The following is a 21,202-nucleotide window of genomic DNA, read 5'->3' on the forward strand; positions in this document are numbered from 1 at the left end:
ACTGCTTTCATAAAGTTGTCTGGCTCAGGGTTATCAAAGGGGCACTGTTGGCAATGGGTCTGTCCAATTTGTGAGACAAACCCTATACTATGCAGTCTCTGTCTAAAGAAGCAGTTAAGGAAAGGTACTGCAGCACTGCATTGACCAAGAGGTTCGTATCACTAAAACACTGCCCCCGTCTTGAACTTTACTGGGGCATTATATCTAAGCCTCTTGACTGCAAACTTTATTTTCAATTTAGAGTGCGTACCTTGCCTCTAAAATCTTTTACAGCAAAATGGTCACTATCGGGTGACAATAAGTGCCCACCCTGTATTGATCATGTAGAAACTTACTCCCATATTCTCTTTGTTTGCCCTGCCAATGCAGTTCCTCGTAATATCTGGCTTGCTCCAACATGTAAGAATTTGGGCACGAGACAAAGTAGAGAAGCCCTGAAAATCTTGAGGATGGATCCTTGTAGGAAATTGGCTCTGTATATACTATACCAAAGTGAGGTATAGTGTGTACAGAGTCCAGTGGAACCCAAAAGCTAGGCAGAGGTAAAAGTAGATAGAACCTTACTCTCTATTTGGGGTAGTATGCTCGAGCAGTAAGGCAGTAGCAGAGGACAGTGTTAAGCATTTTTTGTACACACTCAGCAAATGAGTTCACACACTCGAAGACTGAACTTCAGACCAATTGTTTTTGTATAAAATATTCTTTTAGTTATTTTATTTCCTAGAAACAAGCAAGCCTGTCACAGGTAAGTGCTAAGTACTTTGCATTAAATATACAGTTGAAATACAGTATGGGTTGTAATGGTGTATGCAGTTTTTTTGACTTACAGTATTGTTGCAGAGAAATGCAATGCTTTGTAAATACAGTACATAGACTTGAATGGGCTTTTCAGTAAAATACCAGGTAAATTACTGTTTAGAGTACTTTTCTTACTCAGTGTAGTGTACCTGGATACTACACTGGGGTATTTCCTGTTAACAGGTAAGTAAAAGTATTTTAGTTAAATAGTACAATTTTAAAGAATTTCTTTAGGTTTTCAAACACCACACAGAAACTTTTCCAAGAAAACAGCCAATGTTATCCTATCAAGGAAAATAGTTGTATCGGTTTTAGGGTAAGTATTCGGTAGAGGGAGTTGATGTTCAGGGGGTAGACTCAGGGGTCACCCAGGGTCAGGGATGCACTAGTTACACCCTCACCAGCACTAGGGCGGCCGGGTGCAGAGTACTGAGGCCCACTGTTATCCACTGGGGATAGGGGACCAAGTGGCTGCTGACGAGCAGGCTACTTGGTTGGTGGAGCAAAGTTCCTGGACTTTAGCTCAGGGCAAATGGGGAAACAAAGTAGCACCAAAGGTGCACCCTCAGCAGCACTAGGGTGGCCGGGTGCAGGGTGCTGTTTCAACGTTGGGCACACTGTTGTTTGCAATGGGGAACCTCTGGGTTGCGAAGGCACTGCAGGCTTGGGGACGAAGTTATTCTGGGTGCGACAACCACTTTGAGAGGTAAGTTGGGGGTTGGTTTGCCACTCAAGGCCATGGGGCGTCGGGTGCAGGGTACCTTTTTGAGGGTCGGATCTTCTTACCAGCTCCTGGTCGCGGGGACCTTCTGGATTTAGGCTGCAGGCGTCGGCTGGAGAGTTGAGGCAGGTAAGGGATTGCCGGATCTCAGGGTAGGATCACTGGGGAGACCTCCTTGTGGTGTTTGCCCCCTCGAGCCCGGGCTGTGGACGACTGGTACAGAGTGGGGCGGATTTGCGGTGTCCGGCCGGAGCCAGAGGTTGGAGATGATTAATTCCGGTGTTCACGGGAGACACCGTCTTTGTGGTTTAAGGCAGGCAGGTCCTCCGGGGTTTTTGAGGCTGCTGGCTGCAGGACACACCTGGATTTCGCAGGTTCGAGGTGGAGACATGCCAGTAGGGCTGGGGCAAAGTCAGTTGGCGTCTTCTCTTGTTAGCTTCGGCATGGCTGTTCGGTCTTTCTTCTTCTTTTCTTATAGTTTATTCTAGTTTGAGGAAGCAAGGTTCAGGGTTGCCCCTAAATACTAGATATAGGGGTGTTACAGGTAGGTAAAAAGGTTGGGATTAATGGGTCCCTTTCCTGGGGTGGATACACCCCCTATTATGCCACCCTCCCGTGGGAGGGGGCATAAGCCTTTCCCTTGTTGGCTGAGTCCCCCCATCTGCAAGATGGCAGGGACCGAGAGTTGTGCTTCACCTCACCTCCCCCACCTGAGGGGTGGAGTTGGCAGAGGTGGGCACACCTGTCTTCCTCACTTGTTTTTCCCGCCAGTTCTCCCGCCCAAAGTGGGGGTCCGAACCAGTAGGGACCAGTTGCTGAAAGCAGCAAGTGGCCTGGGGAAACTCAGAAAGGTGTCAAGCCTTTGAAACTTCCCCCTCGTGAACCCTACCCATCCTGGGGGAGGGGCTTGGCATCTCGTCCCAGGATGTGCATTGTTTCAGGCCCCCAAGAGCAGCAGGCTCTCGACCCAGGGATCCAGAAACCTGTCTGGTGGTGGCAGTTGAAAGCAGCCACTCAGCCTTGACACTAGTGGTAGGTTCGTTTTCAGGGGGTATCTCTAAGAGGCCTTTTGCGTGCATTTTTCATTCAAACTCACACTGGCATCAGTGTGGGTTTAATGTGCTGAGAAGTTTGGTACCAAACTTCTCAGTTTTCTGTGTAGCCATTATGGTGCTGTGGAGTTCATAATGACAAACTCCCAGCACCATATACTCTTAATGGCTGCACTGCACCTACAATGTCTAAGAATGGACTTAGACACTGTAGTGGTACAAGGTTCATGCACCTGTACCCTCACCACTGGTAGTGTGCACCCAGCTAGAGGGGAGACTGACCTATGCCAGGGCAGTGGGTTGTTGGCATGGCACACAGGGATGTGTGCCATGTCGACTCTTCACTTTGATCTGCACCAAAACACGCAGCCTGCAAAGTCAGTGTGTGAGGAGGAAGGCAGAGGACCTCTAAGGGTGGCACAATAAGTGCTGCAGCCCTTAGAGGTCTTCTCCGGTCACAGTGCCCTGGGTACCTGTGGAACCATTTACAAGGGGCTGACCTGTGGCCAGAGATGCCAATTGGGTTTAGGCCCTGGGTACCTGATTAGCAGGAGCCCAAGGCACACTCCGTCAAAGCACATCAGAAATTCAGCAAAACGTGGGGGCAACCATACAGAAAGAGGGCACTTTCTCACAGTCCCTCACTCTGCTATGTTATTGTTAAGAATGATTTGTAAAGCGCACGTAAACCCATTGGTTTCATGGCACTATAGTAGGCTTTGTGCGTCACTCGCGGAGGAGTCAGTTGTAGGCTTGTGCAAATAACCATGTTTTGAGGGACCTCCTGAACTTCAGAAGGTCAGTGCATGGGCGGATCTCCAGGGGAAGGGAGTTCCATAATCTAAGGGTGAGGATTGCAAATCTGCAGCCTCCCTAATGTTTCCTCTTGAACGTGGGGGTGGGAAGGAGCCAGAGGTGAGCTGCTCGCAAGTTGCGAGAGGGGGTGTTCCTGAGTATCTGGTTGTTTATGAATTTGGGATTGTGACTGTGCAAGGATTTGAAGATCAAGCAGCCAGTTTTAAACGTGCAACGTTGAGGGTTGGGGAGCCAATGCAGTTTACTCATTAGAGGTGTTGCTGAGTGCCACCCGGATTGTCGAAGAATCATTCTGGCTGCATGATTCTGGACTATCTGCAGCCGTTTGAGCAAGTATAGTGGCATGCCCAGATAGACAGAGTTTGCATAGTCCAGGTGCGACAGAACGGTAGCTATTTCAACCTGGGTCAGGGCTTCCTGTGTGAATAGGCGGTAAATGTTCCTGATCTTTCGCAGTTGGAAAAAGCATGTGGAGATTACCGACCCAAACTGCGATTTTAGTGAAAGATCGCTGTTTAAGGTGACACTGAGTGTTTTTGCCGAAGAGGAAGGGGTGGGTGGGAAACCTAGTTTTGACAGCCAATAGTGTGGACCCCAGAACTTGTGGCTTTCTCCTGTGAGGATTAGCTCCGTCTTGCCAGGATTTAGCTTGAAATGATTGTGGTCCATCCAATGTGAATATGCAACATGGTGGCCTGAAATTTAGTGACTGAGCTGTGCGAGTTGTCGACTGTGAAGACCAATTGCAGGTCGTCCACGTAATTGAAGACAGTCACCACCCTGTCGTTAAGGGACTGGATCAGGGGAGGATGTAAAGATTGAACAGTTGAGGGGAGAGAGAGGAGCCTTGGCGGACGCCACACGTAATTCTACGTTTAGGGGCCGTAAAGTGGCCTGAGCGAACTGCCTGGGACCGATCTTCCAGGAAGGAACTTAGCCATCTAGCGGCTGTGCCCTGGATGCCCGCTTGCCTGACACCGTCTACCAGAATGGTGTGGTCGACCATGTCAAAGGCGGCGGAAAGGTCCAGCAGTACCAGTGCCTGAGGGGTACCTCTGTCAGCGTTGTCATGGAGAGTATCCAGGAAAGCTAAGGTCACTGTTCCTGTGGAGTGTGAAAGGCGGAAGCCCTCCTGGTGGGGTCGAGATATGTTGATTCTTCCAAGAAGTTGGACAAGCTTCTAGCGACATGAGCCTCTAGTACCTTCGCCAAAAAAGGGAGCAGGGAGATGAAACGGTAGTTAGACAAACTCATAGGGTCAGGTCCAGGCTTTTTCAGGAGAGGGACCACGATGGCCTCTTTAAAGGCTGTTGGGCGCGACCTGAGGAAAGGGACTCGTTCAGGAAGGCGAGGGCAGGGCCCAGGAATGTTGAGAGGGAGTCCTTTAGTATGTGAGGTGGACGGCAGTCCGTAGGGGATCCTGATTTAACCTTAGCCAGGAGGTCCTGAAAGGTCTCGGTCCTGATGGTTGGGAAACAGCTTAACATGCAGTTGTTACTGCCTGTAACGGAGGAGGTTGAGTTGGGGCTGGGAATGTTTAGGAATGCTAGCTTTAATGGTAGTAATTTTTTATATAAAGTAGTTGTTCAGCGAGTCGCACAGTGCTTGGGTGGGGATAGCCTTGGGGAGGATTCTGTCTGGGTTGGACAGCTCGTTCATGATTGTAAAAATTTCTTTGGAACTTTAGTTAGAGTTAAGAATACGTGGGGAGAAGTGTGCAGCTTTGACCGCGAGAATGGCCTTCATATATTCTTTCCATGCTGTAGTGTACAGGAGTTTCTTGTCCGAGGAATAATTCTGTCGCCACTGCCTCTCTAGTTGGCGTAGGGCGAGTTTTTTGGATTTAAGTTCAAGAGAGAACCCTCTTTGGGCGTCGGTGGCCCAGTTTAACTTTTTTGAAGGTCGCGTGCACATCGCTAGCCGCGAGTAGCCAGCCTGACAGACTTGCTTCCGCAATGTTGATATCGGGACCAGTTGGCGGGGTTGTGTTGACCAAAGTGTCAAGAAAATCCTTTTTGTCAATTGAGTTACATTTCCTGGCCAACCCGCCGCGATCGTAGGGGTTTTCTCGGTGGTGATCTATTCGAACATGAATTTTAATAAATGGTAGTCAGACCATATGCAGGGTAGAATTGTGGGTGCCGATGTTAACAAGTGGTTCGTCCAGACTTGGTCTAGAATGTGCCCTTTGAGATGCGTGGGTGAGGAGACCTGTTGGGTAAAATTCAGGTTGGTGAGGAGATCGGTTAGCTCGGTGGACTGAGGTCCTTCGTGAAGGTCATTATAACAATAGTTGAAATCGCCTACGAGGAGGTTTTTGGCATGATCGATGACAAGGTTAGCGATCTGTTCGCTTAGTGATAAGGGAAATAGGGGCATCAGGCGCGTGGGCCTATAAACTAGCATGCAGACTAATGAGTCGGAGGTGGATTCCAATTTGATTACTATGTTCTCCGCCTCTGGAAGGCAAAGCAAGTTTCTGAGCTGGATGAGGTGCATAAGAGAAAAATCTTGCATAGGTTGGCTTTTTTTTCCAGTGGGACATTGTTTTGAGTTTGTTATGAGGCGCTATCTAAACTCTATCACTAATGCTGAACACTTCTGCCTTTCGCACTTCGTGTTACGATGATATTTTTAACTCTTGTTGGTGTTTTAACTCCATGTTTTGATTTTGATCCGTGGTCTTTTGATGATATTGTTCTTGCAAGGATTATGGTCTGCCCTCTTTTTGAGTTGTGCCTCCAATCTATTTGAATATATCTTATCGTTTTAACCTGTGTCCTGGTTTTATTTCAGTGTTTTTATTAATTAATTTTACCTTGGTCTTTTACTCTTATTATTGATGAACTGACAATTTTAAATGTGATCGATTCTGCCTGAAGAACACATTTTTTTAATCGGTATTTTATATCATATGCTGTAACGCTTTTATGACATTCTGTAGAAATAAAGCTTTTTGAATCGAGATGTATAATACATACACAAATAAATTAATGTGCATGTACAGCAACACCTGGAAGTGTGAATTTGTAACTCTTTCTCCGTACTTGCACATATGGAGATTTATACATTACGATTTTATATAGATATATTAATTTCCTTTTAAATGTGTACTCTTCCTACGTATGTATGTATGTATACATTTATTACCACCTCCTACCATAAAAAGAAAAATAACTTTCAACTCCCTCCAATGTACTACTCTGTCTCATCTATACCTCTCAATATATCTTCTACCTCTTCTCTCCGACTCACCCCACTCATCCCCAGCCTCATTCTACTTCTATGATCTCCCTAAGATCCCTTCTTGACTCTTCCATTCTCTATCCCTCATTTCCTCACCACAAACCTCTTTCTACTACTGTGATATCACATATAATCCTTTCTAAACGGTTCCCTCCTCTATCCCCCTTGATTCGCCCCAAACCTCATTTTACTACTATGAGGCCCAAGTAAAGCGGGTTGAAACACATCAACAGTCTAATGATAACCGCTTCCATTCATAGAAACAAAGGATTAGGAGAATCCACTGTATAAAAAGAAAATACTATATTGGTTTTTAGAATACTTTTGTGAGGATCTCAGGGTGCATCTTGGACATTCAATAAAATCAGATACCGATTTTTGTATCAGGAATACAAGTATTGCTTAGTAGCATAAACACACTATGATTGTTCAGTGTGGTAGACTTTTGTGAATAAATCGACTAGATTAATTGCTCTTGGATGTTTCACATGGACACGTGTATGTACACAAATTCAAAGACGATACCTATGAAGATATATTAAATATGCAGACTGATCTGCAATATGGACTAATTCTACTTTTGCACTTTATTATAATATGGAGTGAATCTATCCCTAAAGGGGACCTTTTCTCCCAACACATGGCATATACCGACGGTCCAGTTGAGTTTTTTTTTAGATTTCCATATGATTGCTTACTACTTAAGCACATTTGGGTTAAAACATTGACCTTTCTTTGTGGCAACCTCTGAATTATGTTTAAACTCAGGCTTGCTGGTTCATAGGAATGTGAGTTTCTTTAAAATGTTACTATATTCATAGTCACATCATAAAGGAAAATAGACCCTTTGATAAAAGTGTGCAACTAAGTTTCATTTGTCCAAAGCAATCTCATATGTATGTTTGTTAATACTGTATATATGTGTTTGCATTCATGAACTAGCCATATTTTAGGTTTTCTGACATCCTAGTTTACTGTTGGCAAAATAATGATGTATATCCCAAAATATTCTCTTGAACGTTTCTGTTTTCCATTTTATTTCAGCTACATGCCCATTATAGACTACATAGACAAACAATTTGAGTACTACCTCCAAGAAGAACTGAAAATCCAACGTTCCTTACATAACTACCATGATACCCGTGTACATGCCTGCCTTTACTTTCTTGCCCCTACTGGCCATTCCTTGAAAACACTTGATTTATTGACGATGAAGAAGCTAGACAGTAAGGTAGGCATTAAAACGTCAATACGTTTCATAGGTTTATATAAACCTAAATGTATATATTGTCCTGTGTTTATTCATACTGTCTATAAGGATAGGATTGGTGTTGCCACGTGTGGCAGAAAGAATACTTTACATATAGTGTGCCGTGTGAGCTGATTGACTTTGAAGTGGCTGTTTAGTGAATGTGAAAGGAAGTGGATTTCTGACACTCTTGGTCAAAACAAATCAATGGGGGAACCACCTCCGGTTCCACCAAGCTGCACAGCCCATCTGCAGTATGAATTAAATTCAATTTATTTTAAACTCGTTTATCTCCATATTTTTCTCCAAATGTTTCTCATCCTTTTTAACTGTAATCTTCAATTCGTTTTATCCATACCATTGCGTCTACGAAGATATTAAACCAAACTCCAAAGCACAGGTAGGTTCCACATGTCATGATGTTTATTCAAACAACCCAATGCATTTCGGGATAAATAATCCCTTTGTCAGGGGCATCTAAAACATAATATATAAAACATGATTTTTAATCCATCATCATTTGCTATATTGCCAATCATCATACATTTTAATATTATTCCAACGATGCATAGAAAAGTGAACATTAAAAACAACTATATATGTTCCCATGGTTGATTATCAAAGAATACCCAATCGAACTCCCAAATCTACCGCCACATTCAAACTGTTGTTCAGTATGCAGTATCGTCTGTTTTCCTCTTGTATAGCTCCCCCCTCCATTCAGCTTAAGCAATATTATTCATTTCTAAGTTTAACAGCAACCCTCATTACACTCACGCTTACCATAACATGTCTATTTTTCTCATTTTGAAGGTGCCAGTTCCATTAAAAATTGATCCAGCAGTTGTACCATATTCGTGTTTATCAAAGCATGCCGCAGCGCGAGTAGAGCATCTGAAAGTAAACTGCATTTTTCAGTGAAAGCCTGTTTACTCATTTTCCCCACCCTTCCTTAATTACCATCCGGTGATTCACTAACCTCTGCCATAAACTGAACTGCGAGCTAATCCAATGGCAATGCATTTCTCCTAAGTGTGTGCCTGAACAACTACACATCCCAGCATTCATTCTACTGCAATGGGCAGGGCTGGAGGGAGGGCATTCAATGTGGTGGGTGCCCTCCTCTGGAATGAACTCCCCCTGAACCTAAGACAAGCAAACACCCTGACTGAACTCCGTAAGAGCCTAAAAACTTGGCTCTTTCCAAAATCTTGGCTCTCCCCCTTTTATATACTCGGCCTGACCTTTTTTCATCAAGGTTCCCCTCTCAGTCAGAAGCGCCAGGATACCCGTAGGGTGACAGTTAGCGCTATAAAAGTACTAAATTCATTCTTTCATTTAAATTCATTCACTATGAGAGCTACAGGATCCATCTTCATTGCTGGTTTGTCAACATTCTGGGATAATTGTCAGAAAAGGAAAAAAAGGGTCTTTTTAGAGCCTGTGCTACTTGCTCGAAGAAAAGGCTTTATACAGATGACCCTCATGAAGACTGTATTTATTGCCCATATCCCAACCATAAGGGAAAGGAATGCGAGGAGGCCAGTATTGGTTGATAGTAGTTGATGTCTGAGAGGTATGCCATAGAGATTATTCAGGATAGATGTTACCCATCACACTTTACAACTTTTGGAATTCTCGATTCTTCCATATGTGATGTATTTGAGCCAACATATCTCAAGCTTTGGAATGCTGCCTTTAACAAAGGAGATTAAATGTATTTAGGATGAAATCTAGACCATGTTTTGGTCTGGGTTTCTGGCACATTGAAGTCCATTCATCAGTCTGTAAGTCTTTGAGCAAACTGGAGTTAAATACCTAACAGTGGCAGTAGTCTAGATTGGAGACTTCTGATAAACCTTTCCTGATGTATCTTCTGTTGAGGTACTCCAATGTTTCTGGGATTTCAGACGCACTATTGCAACACTACTTCTCCAGTATTGGGGTGTCTTTCATAGATTCACATGCCTGAATCATTCCCCGTTGTCGGAGTGGGAGTCCCACGGTATATAAAAAAGCAATAATATATCTATAATAACCAAAAAACCTTGGTAATAACCAACCAGGAAGTAAAGTAGCCCTCAGCTACAGGAGCAAAAGCTCCCACACTCATGACTATCCCAGTCATTTTGTATAGACCAAACTGCAGCCAATCAGGCGACAGCACCCACCAGAATGTTCTTCCCAGAGGCTCAGGCTCTCAGAGTTCTACCGCACGTCTTGTGAAGGGAGTCTCCCTGAGCTCTGCTCAGTTTCTTCTTACTTTGGCTGGTTTTTTACCTTCTAAAGATGTCTACTTCAAAATCCCTTTTTAGGGCTTGTGATTCCTGTGGAAAGCTAAGGCTGTTCAAGGAGGATCCTCACAAAAAATGTATATATTGTTTGTATCCTGATCATGAGGCAGAGGAATGTAAAATCTGCAGAACTTTTCCTCAGAAAACCCTCAGGGACAGAGAGGGTCGTCTTCTCCTGTGGCTCCAGAGGATAAAGGACAAGGATAACCCCGTTTCTGAGGCAGGGAGCATCGCCTCGGGGTCTTCTGTATCCTCTAGGAAGAGGAAAGCTGCGGTTGAGGTAGCTTCTCCAGGGGCGAAGGTGTTGAAAAGAGCCCAATCCTCTCAGGATTCTGGCATGCCTTCCACTTTAAAGAAGGTTTCTCCACCTGTAAAAACTGATCCTTGTACGCCCTCAAGGAAAGCTGGGAAATCTACAACATCCTAGACAGCTTCTCAAAAGATTTCACCTCAGGCTGTTCCTTTGACCACTTCAGCTTCAAATACAGCTTCACCGTCGCCATCTCCTCATGTGGCCACCTTTTCAACATCTATGGTGACTTTCTCCTCACCAAAACCAGCAATGGTGAGGTCTACAGCCTCCTCACAGTCGGCGCTGGTCCACGTCCAAGTTTGACCTATCTCGTCATCGAAGATAGTGCCATCTACCGTCGACGAGAATCTTGAAGGTACCGTCGACGGGTGCTACGTCGTCGACTCGATCGTCGACGAACATCTTGCAGTCGACTAAGTTAGCCCTACCGTCGACGACATCCCCATCGACGAAGTTACTGCCGACGACCTTGTTGACGAAGACACCGCCGACTACCTCGTCGACGAAGACACCACCGACGACCTTCGTCGACGACATCCTCGTCGACGAAGGAGATACTCCCGTCGACGGCCTTCTCGTCGGCAAAGAAGACGCATCCGTCGACGACGTCATCGTCGTCAAAGAAAAAGACACCTCCGTCGACGACGTCATTGTCGATGCAATGTTACCGTCGACGGCCATACCGTCGACTAAGATTTTGGTTTCTCAATCGGATACAGGTTTTTCACCGTCGACTGTGGTACCGTCGACGCCCCCACTGTCAACCTGTACTTTACTGCAAGTTTGGTCATCCAAGCCAATACTTCTGCCTTCACCGTCGACCACAGCTTCACTCTTGGAAAAGGGTGAATCATCTCTGACAACTCGGTCTCCATTGAAACTACCAGAAAAACTGCTAGATTCCGAGGAAGAGGAATCTTATGAGGATGAGACTTTCCGTGCAGCCAGAAGCCCATCTCAGCTGCTAATCAAATTTCAGGATGAAGAACAAGATGAGGAGGACCAATTCCTTGAGCCCTCTGGTCGGAGTCCTGTGTCTGCGCCTACCACGCAAATGCCTTTAGACCTGTTGCATAATCTTCAATATATGCTAAGCGATTATTATCGTCATTTTCCACCATCAGAATCAGGTGATTCTCGCCTCTCTACGCCGGTACCAAGAACATCTATGGCAACGCTAGGGTCTCAAAGACCAGCTTCTCCGTAACAAACTACGGAGATACGGCCTGCAGTAGCCTCTTCACCAGGGCCATCTCATCAGGTGCAGGATGATGACTCTTCGAAAGAGGAGGAACGAGAAGAAGGCGAGGTAGACGACAAGTCGGTATCGTCGGAGTGGGATGAGTATCAGGCATAAACTCCATCTCCAGTTAGCCAACCTACGGCGGAATCTCCGCCGGTGGACATCGCAACATTCCATCAAATCATGGGAAGGGCAACAAAGAGGTTTCTCATCATGATGGAAGCTAAGCAGGATGAGTGTTTTTTGTATGATTTTAAGGACTTATCGCAAAAACAAAGTTGGTCCAATCCTATAATTGATTTTATCTGGAAGGAAGGCCTTAAGGTAATAGCTACGCCAAATTCTCTACCTGCAGTTTTACCTCGGGTAGATAAAAAGTATAGGGCGCCTAACAGTTCACCGGCATGCTTTATTGGACAAGAAAAACAGATTCTGTGGTCGCCCAGGCAGCTCAGAGGAGAGCCAAAAATCCGTCTACACAAGTCACTGCTCCCCCGGGTAGGGAAGGAAGGCGTCTCGACACAATAGGAAAAAAGGTCTCCACTATTGCGGCAACTACTCTCCGTGTCGCGAACTCCCTTGCAATACTTGGGAGGTATGACAGACAAATGTGGTCGGACATATCACCGTACATTGAAAAGCTTTCGTAGCCGGATAGGTCTGAAGCCAAGAAGATTTTGCAAGAGGGAGAAGGTGTGTCATCAGAAATTATTGATGCTGCAGTGGACGTAGCTGCCACAGGATTCAGACAGCTAGCGGGTGCAGCTGTTTTGAGAAGACAGGGATGGTTGAAATCTACATCCTTTCGCCTGGAAGTCCAGTCTAAGATAATGGACATGGTTACGATGGGGAGTTCCTTTTTGGACAACATGTGGATGAGGCTTTACAAGCCATAAAGAAGGATACCAAGACTGCATGGTCCCTGGGGTCTCTTCAATTTCGTAAATCTTCCTTTCATGGAGCAAGAGGAAGAGGCAATTTCTCTAGCAGAGGAGGTTACTCACAGCAGCGTTCCTATAACAACTCACAGAGTAATAAAAGATACCAACCATACCAACAACAAACGTATGGTCAAAGGAGGAACAACTACTCTCAATCAAGAGGAAAAACCTCTTATCGAGGAAGAGACAACAACAACAAAAGCAAGTGAGACAAACATCCTGCCACCACTTTAACCCAACCTGAAGCAAATTGGAGGAAGAATATCCCTACATTACTCAAATTGGTCCAAGATTACCACGGACAGATGGGTCCTGGATGTGGTATCCAGAGGTCACATTCTGGAATTCGTCAAAACCCCTCTAAATTCCCCCCCAAGGGAACACCACCAGCTCATCTCAAGGAGCTATTTTCCCAAATATATTCTATGATTCGAAAAGGAGCAATCGAGAGGGTACCTCAACATCAAAGAGGAAAAGGATTTTATTTAAGATTTTTTCTAATTCGCAAGAAGTCGGGGGAAAGGCGTCCCATCCTCTACCTGCGTGCCCTCAACAAATGACTCAAAAAATTGTCCTTCAGAATGTTGACGCTTCAAGAAATTCTCCAGTTTCTTTTAGAAGGAGATCACATGGCAACACTCGACCTTCAGGACGCATACTTCCATGTGCCCATTTTTCCCAGACACCGGATGTTCTTGCGGTTCAGAGTGGCTAGCAGGGACTTTCAGTTCAAAGTCTTCCCCTTTGGACTACGATCAGCCCCCAGAGTCTTTACAAAGATGCTAGCTCCGGTGGCAGCTTACTTGAGATTGGAAGGGATTCAGATTTATCCATATTTGGACGACTGCCTTATCAAGGCCAGTTCTTTCCTCACAGCAAAAACTCACGTTCAGAGATGTCTGTCGTTACTTCAGAATCTAGGTTTCTCAGTAAATATCGAAATGTCTCATCTAATTCCATCACAGAGAAAATCTTTCTTGGGAGCGACGCTGGACAAAAAGCTCACCCAGGTCTTCATATCAAAAGAAAGGCAGTTGGGGGGGGCGTGGCTACCAGCCGATCATGGCGGCAGCATAAGGGACGAGCTCCGCAGCTGAAGCGGCCTCTTCGACTATCCGACTCATAATCCGCCACAATTTTCAAGCCCTACAGGACGGTACCGGAGCCCAGGACCGGGCGGAGTAAGTAGCGAGAAGCGGCGTTCAAATCCGACGTCTGGGGACCGAGTTACATCGCGGTTGCGGTTTGGCCTGCTTCACTCGCCTGAACCGGGATCTTCCCTGATCGAGTGGCCCGGCAGGAAGTGCAGTTGATCCGGGGGAACAGGACCGGAAGTGCCCGCGAGCCGCGTAGGGCGGCCGACAACTCGAAAGTCACGGAGCCAGACTAGGCGCCGCCTATGGTCCGAAGAAGTGTGACTGCAATATAACACTGTAACCGGTACCCCTAGCCCTGCTTGAAATCGGATCGGAGGCCACAAGCGCGAGGAAGCCTAGGAAGGTGGAAGTCACTGCGCACTTGATGACTGTTGGCGCTCTTCGCCCTGCAGAACGCCCTACCGATGCCCAATTGCTGGGCCTGAGCACAACAAACGACGACACCCAGTTCAGGAGCCTAATACGACCCCCCGGAGGCCCGGGGAGAGACAGCCAGTTGCTATCGGCGGGCACTTGAGAGGCGCCCTGGTCAGGCTCAGGTGTGGACGAAACCACTAACATTCTGTGGCCGAAGTGGCTGCGCCACTCCGGACAACCTGGAGCGGAGAGGCCCGAAAAGCACGAAACCAAAAACCATGGCGGGGAAAGGTCCCAAGGGCGGCGCCACACAGACCCGCATTGAACGGTACACGTCCGACAAACCAACTGCCTCCCCAGTGACGGGGAAAGATGCGGGGGGCAAAACTGCAGATACCCCGGGAGGCAAGAAGGCGACGTTGGAAGATGTGATGCATGCTTTGGCTCAGTTACAGACGACGGTGGGTTCGATCTCCGCGGATGTCACTTTGCTTAGAGCCGACCTCCACAAAATGTCGGAGAAGGTTAAAGACATGGAGGTGGTCACAAAATCCTTAGTGGAGGATGTCTCCGAACTTCAACAGGCAATGGGGAAGATGGCACAGGACAATAAAATGCTGCGTGAGAAGCTTGATGAGCAGGAAGGGCGTTCTAGGCGGAACAACATCCGTATTATTGGGGTGCCGGAGTCGGAAGGCATAAGAGCCATGGACTTGTTTGTAGAGAGCTTAATCACGGACGAACTTAAACCGAAAGGCTTGTCCACCTTTTTCTCCGTGGAAAGGGCCCACCGCGTGCCGGGAGGCCAACCAAAGCCAGGGGCGGCTCCGCGGCCCATAGTAGCCCGCCTGTTCAATTTCCGCGACCGAGACGCCATCTTACAGGCGGCCAGGACATCCCCTCCTCTTAAGCTTCAGAACTCCACCATTGCCCTCTTTCCCGACTATACGGCGGATATCGCACGCAGGCGAAGAACCTTCTTTGAGATAAAAAAGGAACTGAGGACACGAGAACTGCCATATTCCATGCTCTTCCCTGCGAGGCTTAGGGTAGTAGCAGAAAACAAAACTTGGTTCTTTGACAACCCAGAGGCGGTGCAGGACTGGCTGGAGGGGTGGAGACCGGGACACCACCCGCGACGAACCAACCGACCCCCAAAGGGCCGAAAACATCCGGACTCCCAGGATTTGGGAGGGGGCCCAGCGAGCAGCGCGTCCTTGGGAGCAGATGGCGGCCAGGAAGACAATGAGGAACCGTAATCTCCAGACTTTTATGTTTACTTAGACTTATAGAGCTGTACACGCACTTCCCGCCATTGGACACTGGGTGATGGACCTCCGGGGGTGTGAATGAGAGACCGCCGGCAGTGGAGAGTCCCTCACCCCAACGCGCAAGTACACTGTTTTGGGGATGGGGTATGCACTCTGCTCAGTTGGGTGGGCGGGCAGTTTGGAGTCCGTGTAGCAGGGGGGCAGGGAGGGGGGTGGGTAGGGGTTCAGGAATGGTTACATTTTGGGACCACTTGGTCCTGCGAGTTCTTGTTTTGTACACACACATGTTCATTGGTATGTTTCAGTATTTGGGAAGCATCGCATGTCATGGGGACGGCCAGATGACGGGAGGTTGGGAGGAGTCACATCTGCCCTGCACTTGTCTCCACACACCACCTCACACACGGCGAGAAGGCCTCGCGACCGCCCACCAGTTTTTCCTATGGCTAGGATAGATAGCCACACCACACTAGCCCCGTTGCAAATCATGTCATGGAACGTTAGGGGCCTGGGAGACAAGATCAAGAGGGGCCTGGTGTTACAGGGCATTAAGAGACAGAGACCCGCCCTAGTTCTTTTGCAGGAGACACACTTGTTGGGGGCGGCCACGCGAGCTCTGGATAGGAGGGGATATCGTATGATAGCGCACGCTGAATTTACTTCAGGATCACGTGGCACAGGTATTTTGCTAAGAAAATCCTCCCAATACATAGTGAAATCCACGATAACTGATGATCAAGGCCGCTTTGCGGCAGTACATGGCCAGTGGGAGGGTAAACTGCTAAATGTGGTCTCCGTCTATATCCCGCCGGCGTTACACTCAGTAGCTCTGCCGGACCTCCTGCTGGAACTCCCTGAAGGGGATTTGCTTATAGGTGGAGACTTCAACATGACATTCACGGACACCCTAGACCGATTCCCCACACGAACACAAACAGATGGCCCTAGCAAGCTACAGACCTTTCTGGACGCACAAGGTTTAGTGGATGTATGGCGTACACTGCACCCAGATCAGCAACAATACTCCTATTACTCAGCGACCCACAATAGTCTCTCGAGGATAGATTACTTTTTCACACTGAGTAACAGTCTCCTCAACGTTAGCGAGGCAAAGATACAGCCGAGAGGCATCTCGGACCATTCGCCGATCACTCTGACCGTAACTAGCGCAGGTACTAAACGCAAGAGAGTCTATCCGATCTTTCCAGGGTATCTCAAAGCCCCACAGATTAGTAAAGATTTGAAGAAGGCGATCCAGCTCTACTTTGAGGAGAACCAGTCATCGGTGGACTCCCCCTCCATACTGTGGGAAGCCTACAAAACGGTGTTCAGGGGTCAGGCCATTGCAGCAATAACGAACCACAAGAAAGCACACAGAAAGGAAGCATTGGAATTGGAGTTGGGCCTTGAGAGGGCCAACACAGCCCATATGGCGGACCCATCGGAAGACACACTTCATGACCTACAGATACACCAGCGCCGCCTCAACGACCATTTGAGACGTGTGACACTGGCGGACATTGCCACGACCAAACACAGGGTCTATGACATAGGGGATAAAGCTAGTAAACTCCTGGTATGGCTAGACAAAAAACATGGGGAGGGGGGGGTAGGAATATACTACAAATTACAGACTCATGTGGCACTGTTCATACCCAACCGGGGGATATAGTAGAGGCCCTGGCTGATCACTTCCATGACGTGTACACTCCAACGATAGTGGTGACAGAAGATGAGGCCCGGGACGCCCTCGAATGTGTGCCTCTTCCAAAACTGACGGAAGAGGTGGCAAAGGATATCGATGCCCCCTTAACAATCGACGAAATTCAATTAGCTATTAACTCCCTCCAAGTACGCCCCTTCTTCAGATGTATGAGGAGAGTAGGTTGAAGGGAACATTGCCCCCGGACCAACGGATGGCGACTATCGTTGCTATCCCGAAACCGGGTAAACCACCCAGCGACTGTAAATCGTACAGGCCTATTTCCCTCCTAAACCCGGAGGCCAAAATAATAGCTAAAGTGCTGGCAAACAGGCTTATGCCATGCTTAAGTCAGCGGATCCACCCGGACCAATCCGGCTTCATGCCGCTTAGAAGCACGGCCCTAAACCTTCGCAGGGTACACGGAGTGGTGGCAAGACTCTCAATGTTGCAAGAACCGGCAGCGATACTATCACTTGACGCCAAGATGGCGTTTGATTTGGTGGAGTGGAACTACCTCTTCGCGGTGGTCACGCGTATGGGCTTTGGTCCAGTCTTTATTTCCTGGATAAGGATGCTTTATAAAGATCCCACGGCCAGGGTAGTAGCGAATGGCCACATATCTCGGGCCATACGTTTAGGTCGTGGCACGCGACAGGGGTGCCCACTCTCGCCCCTCCTTTTTGCTCTGGTTCTTGAACCGCTGGCAGTCACTATCCGTACTACGCAGCTTCTGAAGGGGATACAATGGGATCCACAGTGGGAAGACAGAGTATCCCTTTATGCGGACGACATGTTAGTATACCTTACTGACCTAGAGAACAGCCTTCCCAACCTCCTAGCAATCTGTAACTCACATGGGCGAGTATCAGGTTACACCAGCAATTGGGCGAAGTCGATACTTTTTGAGCTCAAGGGGCCACTCCCGCCACCGCCGGACTCCTGTCGGCTGGAGATAGCTCCCTCCTCTTTCAAATATCTGGGAATCCACATCACTCGAGATGAACCGGAGTTCGCACGGCTCAACTTGCAGACCCCCTTGCTCCGACTCCGCAATGATGTGCAACACCGGAAAGAACTCCCGCTGACATTGCTGGGCAGGGCAGCATTGTTTAAAATGATGGCCCTGCCGCGCTTTTTGTACGTTCTTGAAAATGCCCCACGCTTGATACCAGCCAGCTTCATACAGAGAGTAACAGCGCAGATCACGAGTCTGCTTTGGGGGAACCGGCCACCTCGGATCTCGCACACAAAGCTAAATAGGGGCTGGTTTGATGGAGGCATTGCACTGCCCAATCTTCAATTATATTATTGGGCGGCCCAACTCAAGATCCTCAATCAGTGGTTGCATGCCCCGCAGGATGATCCAGCATTCAAAGCAGACAGGATACAACTGGGTACTAATAGCTTACTGGCACCTCTCTACCATCGGGGCACTGCGGCAAAACTCATAGGGCCCACTAAACACACCATTCAACTGTGGTACAAGGCACAAGCGAAATTACACTGGGATGGGACCATCACAAAGCTTACGCCTTTGTGGGACACCAAGGCGCTGGGGCATCTACGATGCACTAAGGGCTTCACTCAGTGGGACAACATTGGGATATCGACCGTGGGAGACATGTGGACTAGGGAGGGAGTGGTTTCGTTCGCGACCCTTCAAGAACAGTACGAATTGGGGGATAGCGAGCTGTATAGATACATACAGATCAGACACGCCCTACAGGCAGCAATCCCACCAGACACGTCTCCACCAGAATCCTCCCCGCTGGAGGACCGTCTGCTCACAGATTTCATGCAGGAAGGCGCAACCTCATTAACATATCGTAAGCTCATCAACAACTTACCTGATCCACTGGAGAAGCTAAGAGACAAGTGGGTGACTGACGTCGGAGACCTAGACGAGTCCGACTGGAACGCAGCCATGGCGTCTCCACGTGAGGCAGGTATATCATCTAAATTCCGTTTGGTACAGTTAAAAATTTTACATAGGATTTACTACACCCGAACAACACTACACAAACTGCAGAGAGCGGACCACCCGTATTGCCTCAGGGGCTGCGGGGCAGAGGGCACATTCATACACACACTTTGAGAGTGTCCACGTGTTGTTGGTTATTGGCAGCGGGTTCTACGCACCATTGCACAGACACTCCAGACCTCACTCACACTGGACCCACTGGTATGTTTACTGAATGTGTGGGGGCCTACAGATCTTACCTTCTATGAAAGGGTGTGGACCACGATAGGGCTTGTTACAGCCAAACGAGAGATCGCACAGAAATGGGGATCGGCAGACCTCCCCACACTGGCGCAGTGGATCAGGAACATGGATATGCTTATGTTGACAGAAAGAGCAGTCTACAAACTAAGAGAGAACCCGCGCAAATGGAATGGGGTCTGGCAACGTGGAACTCATATAGGGGGGATATTTGTGAGCCATTGCCGGAAGAGGATCTTGAAGGTTCTGACGACGAGGAAAACATTGAATAGGGGCCGAGGTCAACGGTGGGCTATTTGCATGGAGGGAACGGGGCTGGTCAAGTAACAGTGGGATTTGTCGGGGGTGTGCGGGAGGGATGGGGACTTGGGAGATTTGCACAACTGGTCCCTCACAGGACAACTACGATGCTTGATAACACGCTAGAAATACCTTATTGTCGTACTGATTCATGTGTGCAGTTTCTTTTAGTTTACGTTTAATATGAAAACAAAAAACACAAAAAGCAAATTGTAATTTTTACTGTAAATTACATTCGTTCCATACAAATGATCATCTTGATAGTTGATACTGTTTCTACAACCGGACGAGGTTTCAAGGACTCTGCTTTGATTATATTTACTCCATACTGACAGCCGGCCTCAGGGTTGTAGGCATATATGTGTAAGGTGATGATATTGCTATATAATTTTGCAATAAAAAGAAATTAAAAAAAAAAAAGAAAGGCAGTTGAAGATTCACAAGATGGCATCTGCATTGCTAACAAGAAAGTACGTTTCTGTTCGCAAATTCAAGTCTTTCCTGGGGAGTGATCTCGTCCTGTATTCCTCTCACCCCCAACTGCCGCCTAAGAATGAGGCCCGTACAAGAGGAACTCAATCTTCAGTGGATACAGGAAACAGGATAATTTGAGGACGTGATCAACATAACTCCTCGAATGAGGAACTCGTTTCAATGGTGGATGCAGAAGTGCAACCTGCAGACGGGATGTGCATTCATAACAGAAGTACCCAGATTCATTGTGACCACAGATGCTTCTCTGGAAGTCTGGGGCGCCCACCTTCAAGGAATGACAATCAGTGGCAAATGGGACATACAGCAAAGAAAATGGCACATAAACCTCTTAGAGTTGTAGCCATTTTTCTCGCCCTGAAATCCTTTCAAGCAATATTAGAGGACTCTACGGTTCTAATTCGAACGGACAACACAACCAGCATGCACAACACAACCAGCATGCACTACCTGAACAAACAGGGAGGCACAAGGTCGGCCCGATTATCCCATCAGGCACAGGAGATTTGGAATTGGGCCCTGGATCACAACATCAATCTGTCGGCGGTCCATGTGCCAGGGGTTGCCAATGTACTGGCGGATTCCCTCAGCAGGTCTGCTGCAGGCAATCACGAATGGGAGCTACATCAACCAACCCTGGATCACATATTCCAAGAATGGGGTCATCCCGACCTGGATTTGTTTGCAACGAATCAGAACCGGAAATGCCCACGCTTTGCAAGCTGGATTCCCCACAAGAACTCATGCGGGGATGCCCTTTCGATGAACTGGTGTCGGATATTTACGTACGCTTTTCCGCCGATTCCTCCAATTCCCAAGGTCATCAGGTTGATGAGGAGACAGCCATGTCGTCTAATCCTGATTGCTCCAAGGTGGCCCCGACAATATTGGTTCACCGAGCTGCTCCTCCTCTCGGAGTGCAGACCAATACAGCTACCTCGAATACCGATCTCCTGACAATCCAAGCAGGCCAAGTGTACCACCCGGACCCAGTTTCGTTGAAATTATCAGCCTGGCTCCTCAGCA

At 47.6% G+C, this 21,202-nt stretch overlaps 1 protein-coding gene across 2 annotated transcripts in view; it reads left to right on the top strand.

Moving 5' to 3' along the window:
• LOC147697203 (septin-10-like) overlaps positions 1 to 21,202 on the top strand; it is a 348,351-nt gene that overhangs the window by 153,615 nt on the left and 173,534 nt on the right. For both annotated transcript variants that reach the window (XM_086934272.1, XM_086934273.1), the window contains exon 5: positions 7,678 to 7,864. In XM_086934272.1, coding sequence (XP_086790398.1) covers positions 7,678 to 7,864 — 187 coding nt within the window. The remainder of the gene's footprint in view (positions 1 to 7,677; positions 7,865 to 21,202) is intronic.

The sequence above is a fragment of the Lissotriton vulgaris genome, chromosome 8 (genome assembly GCF_964263255.1).
Source record: "Lissotriton vulgaris chromosome 8, aLisVul1.2, whole genome shotgun sequence".
Lineage (NCBI taxonomy): Eukaryota > Metazoa > Chordata > Amphibia > Caudata > Salamandridae > Lissotriton > Lissotriton vulgaris.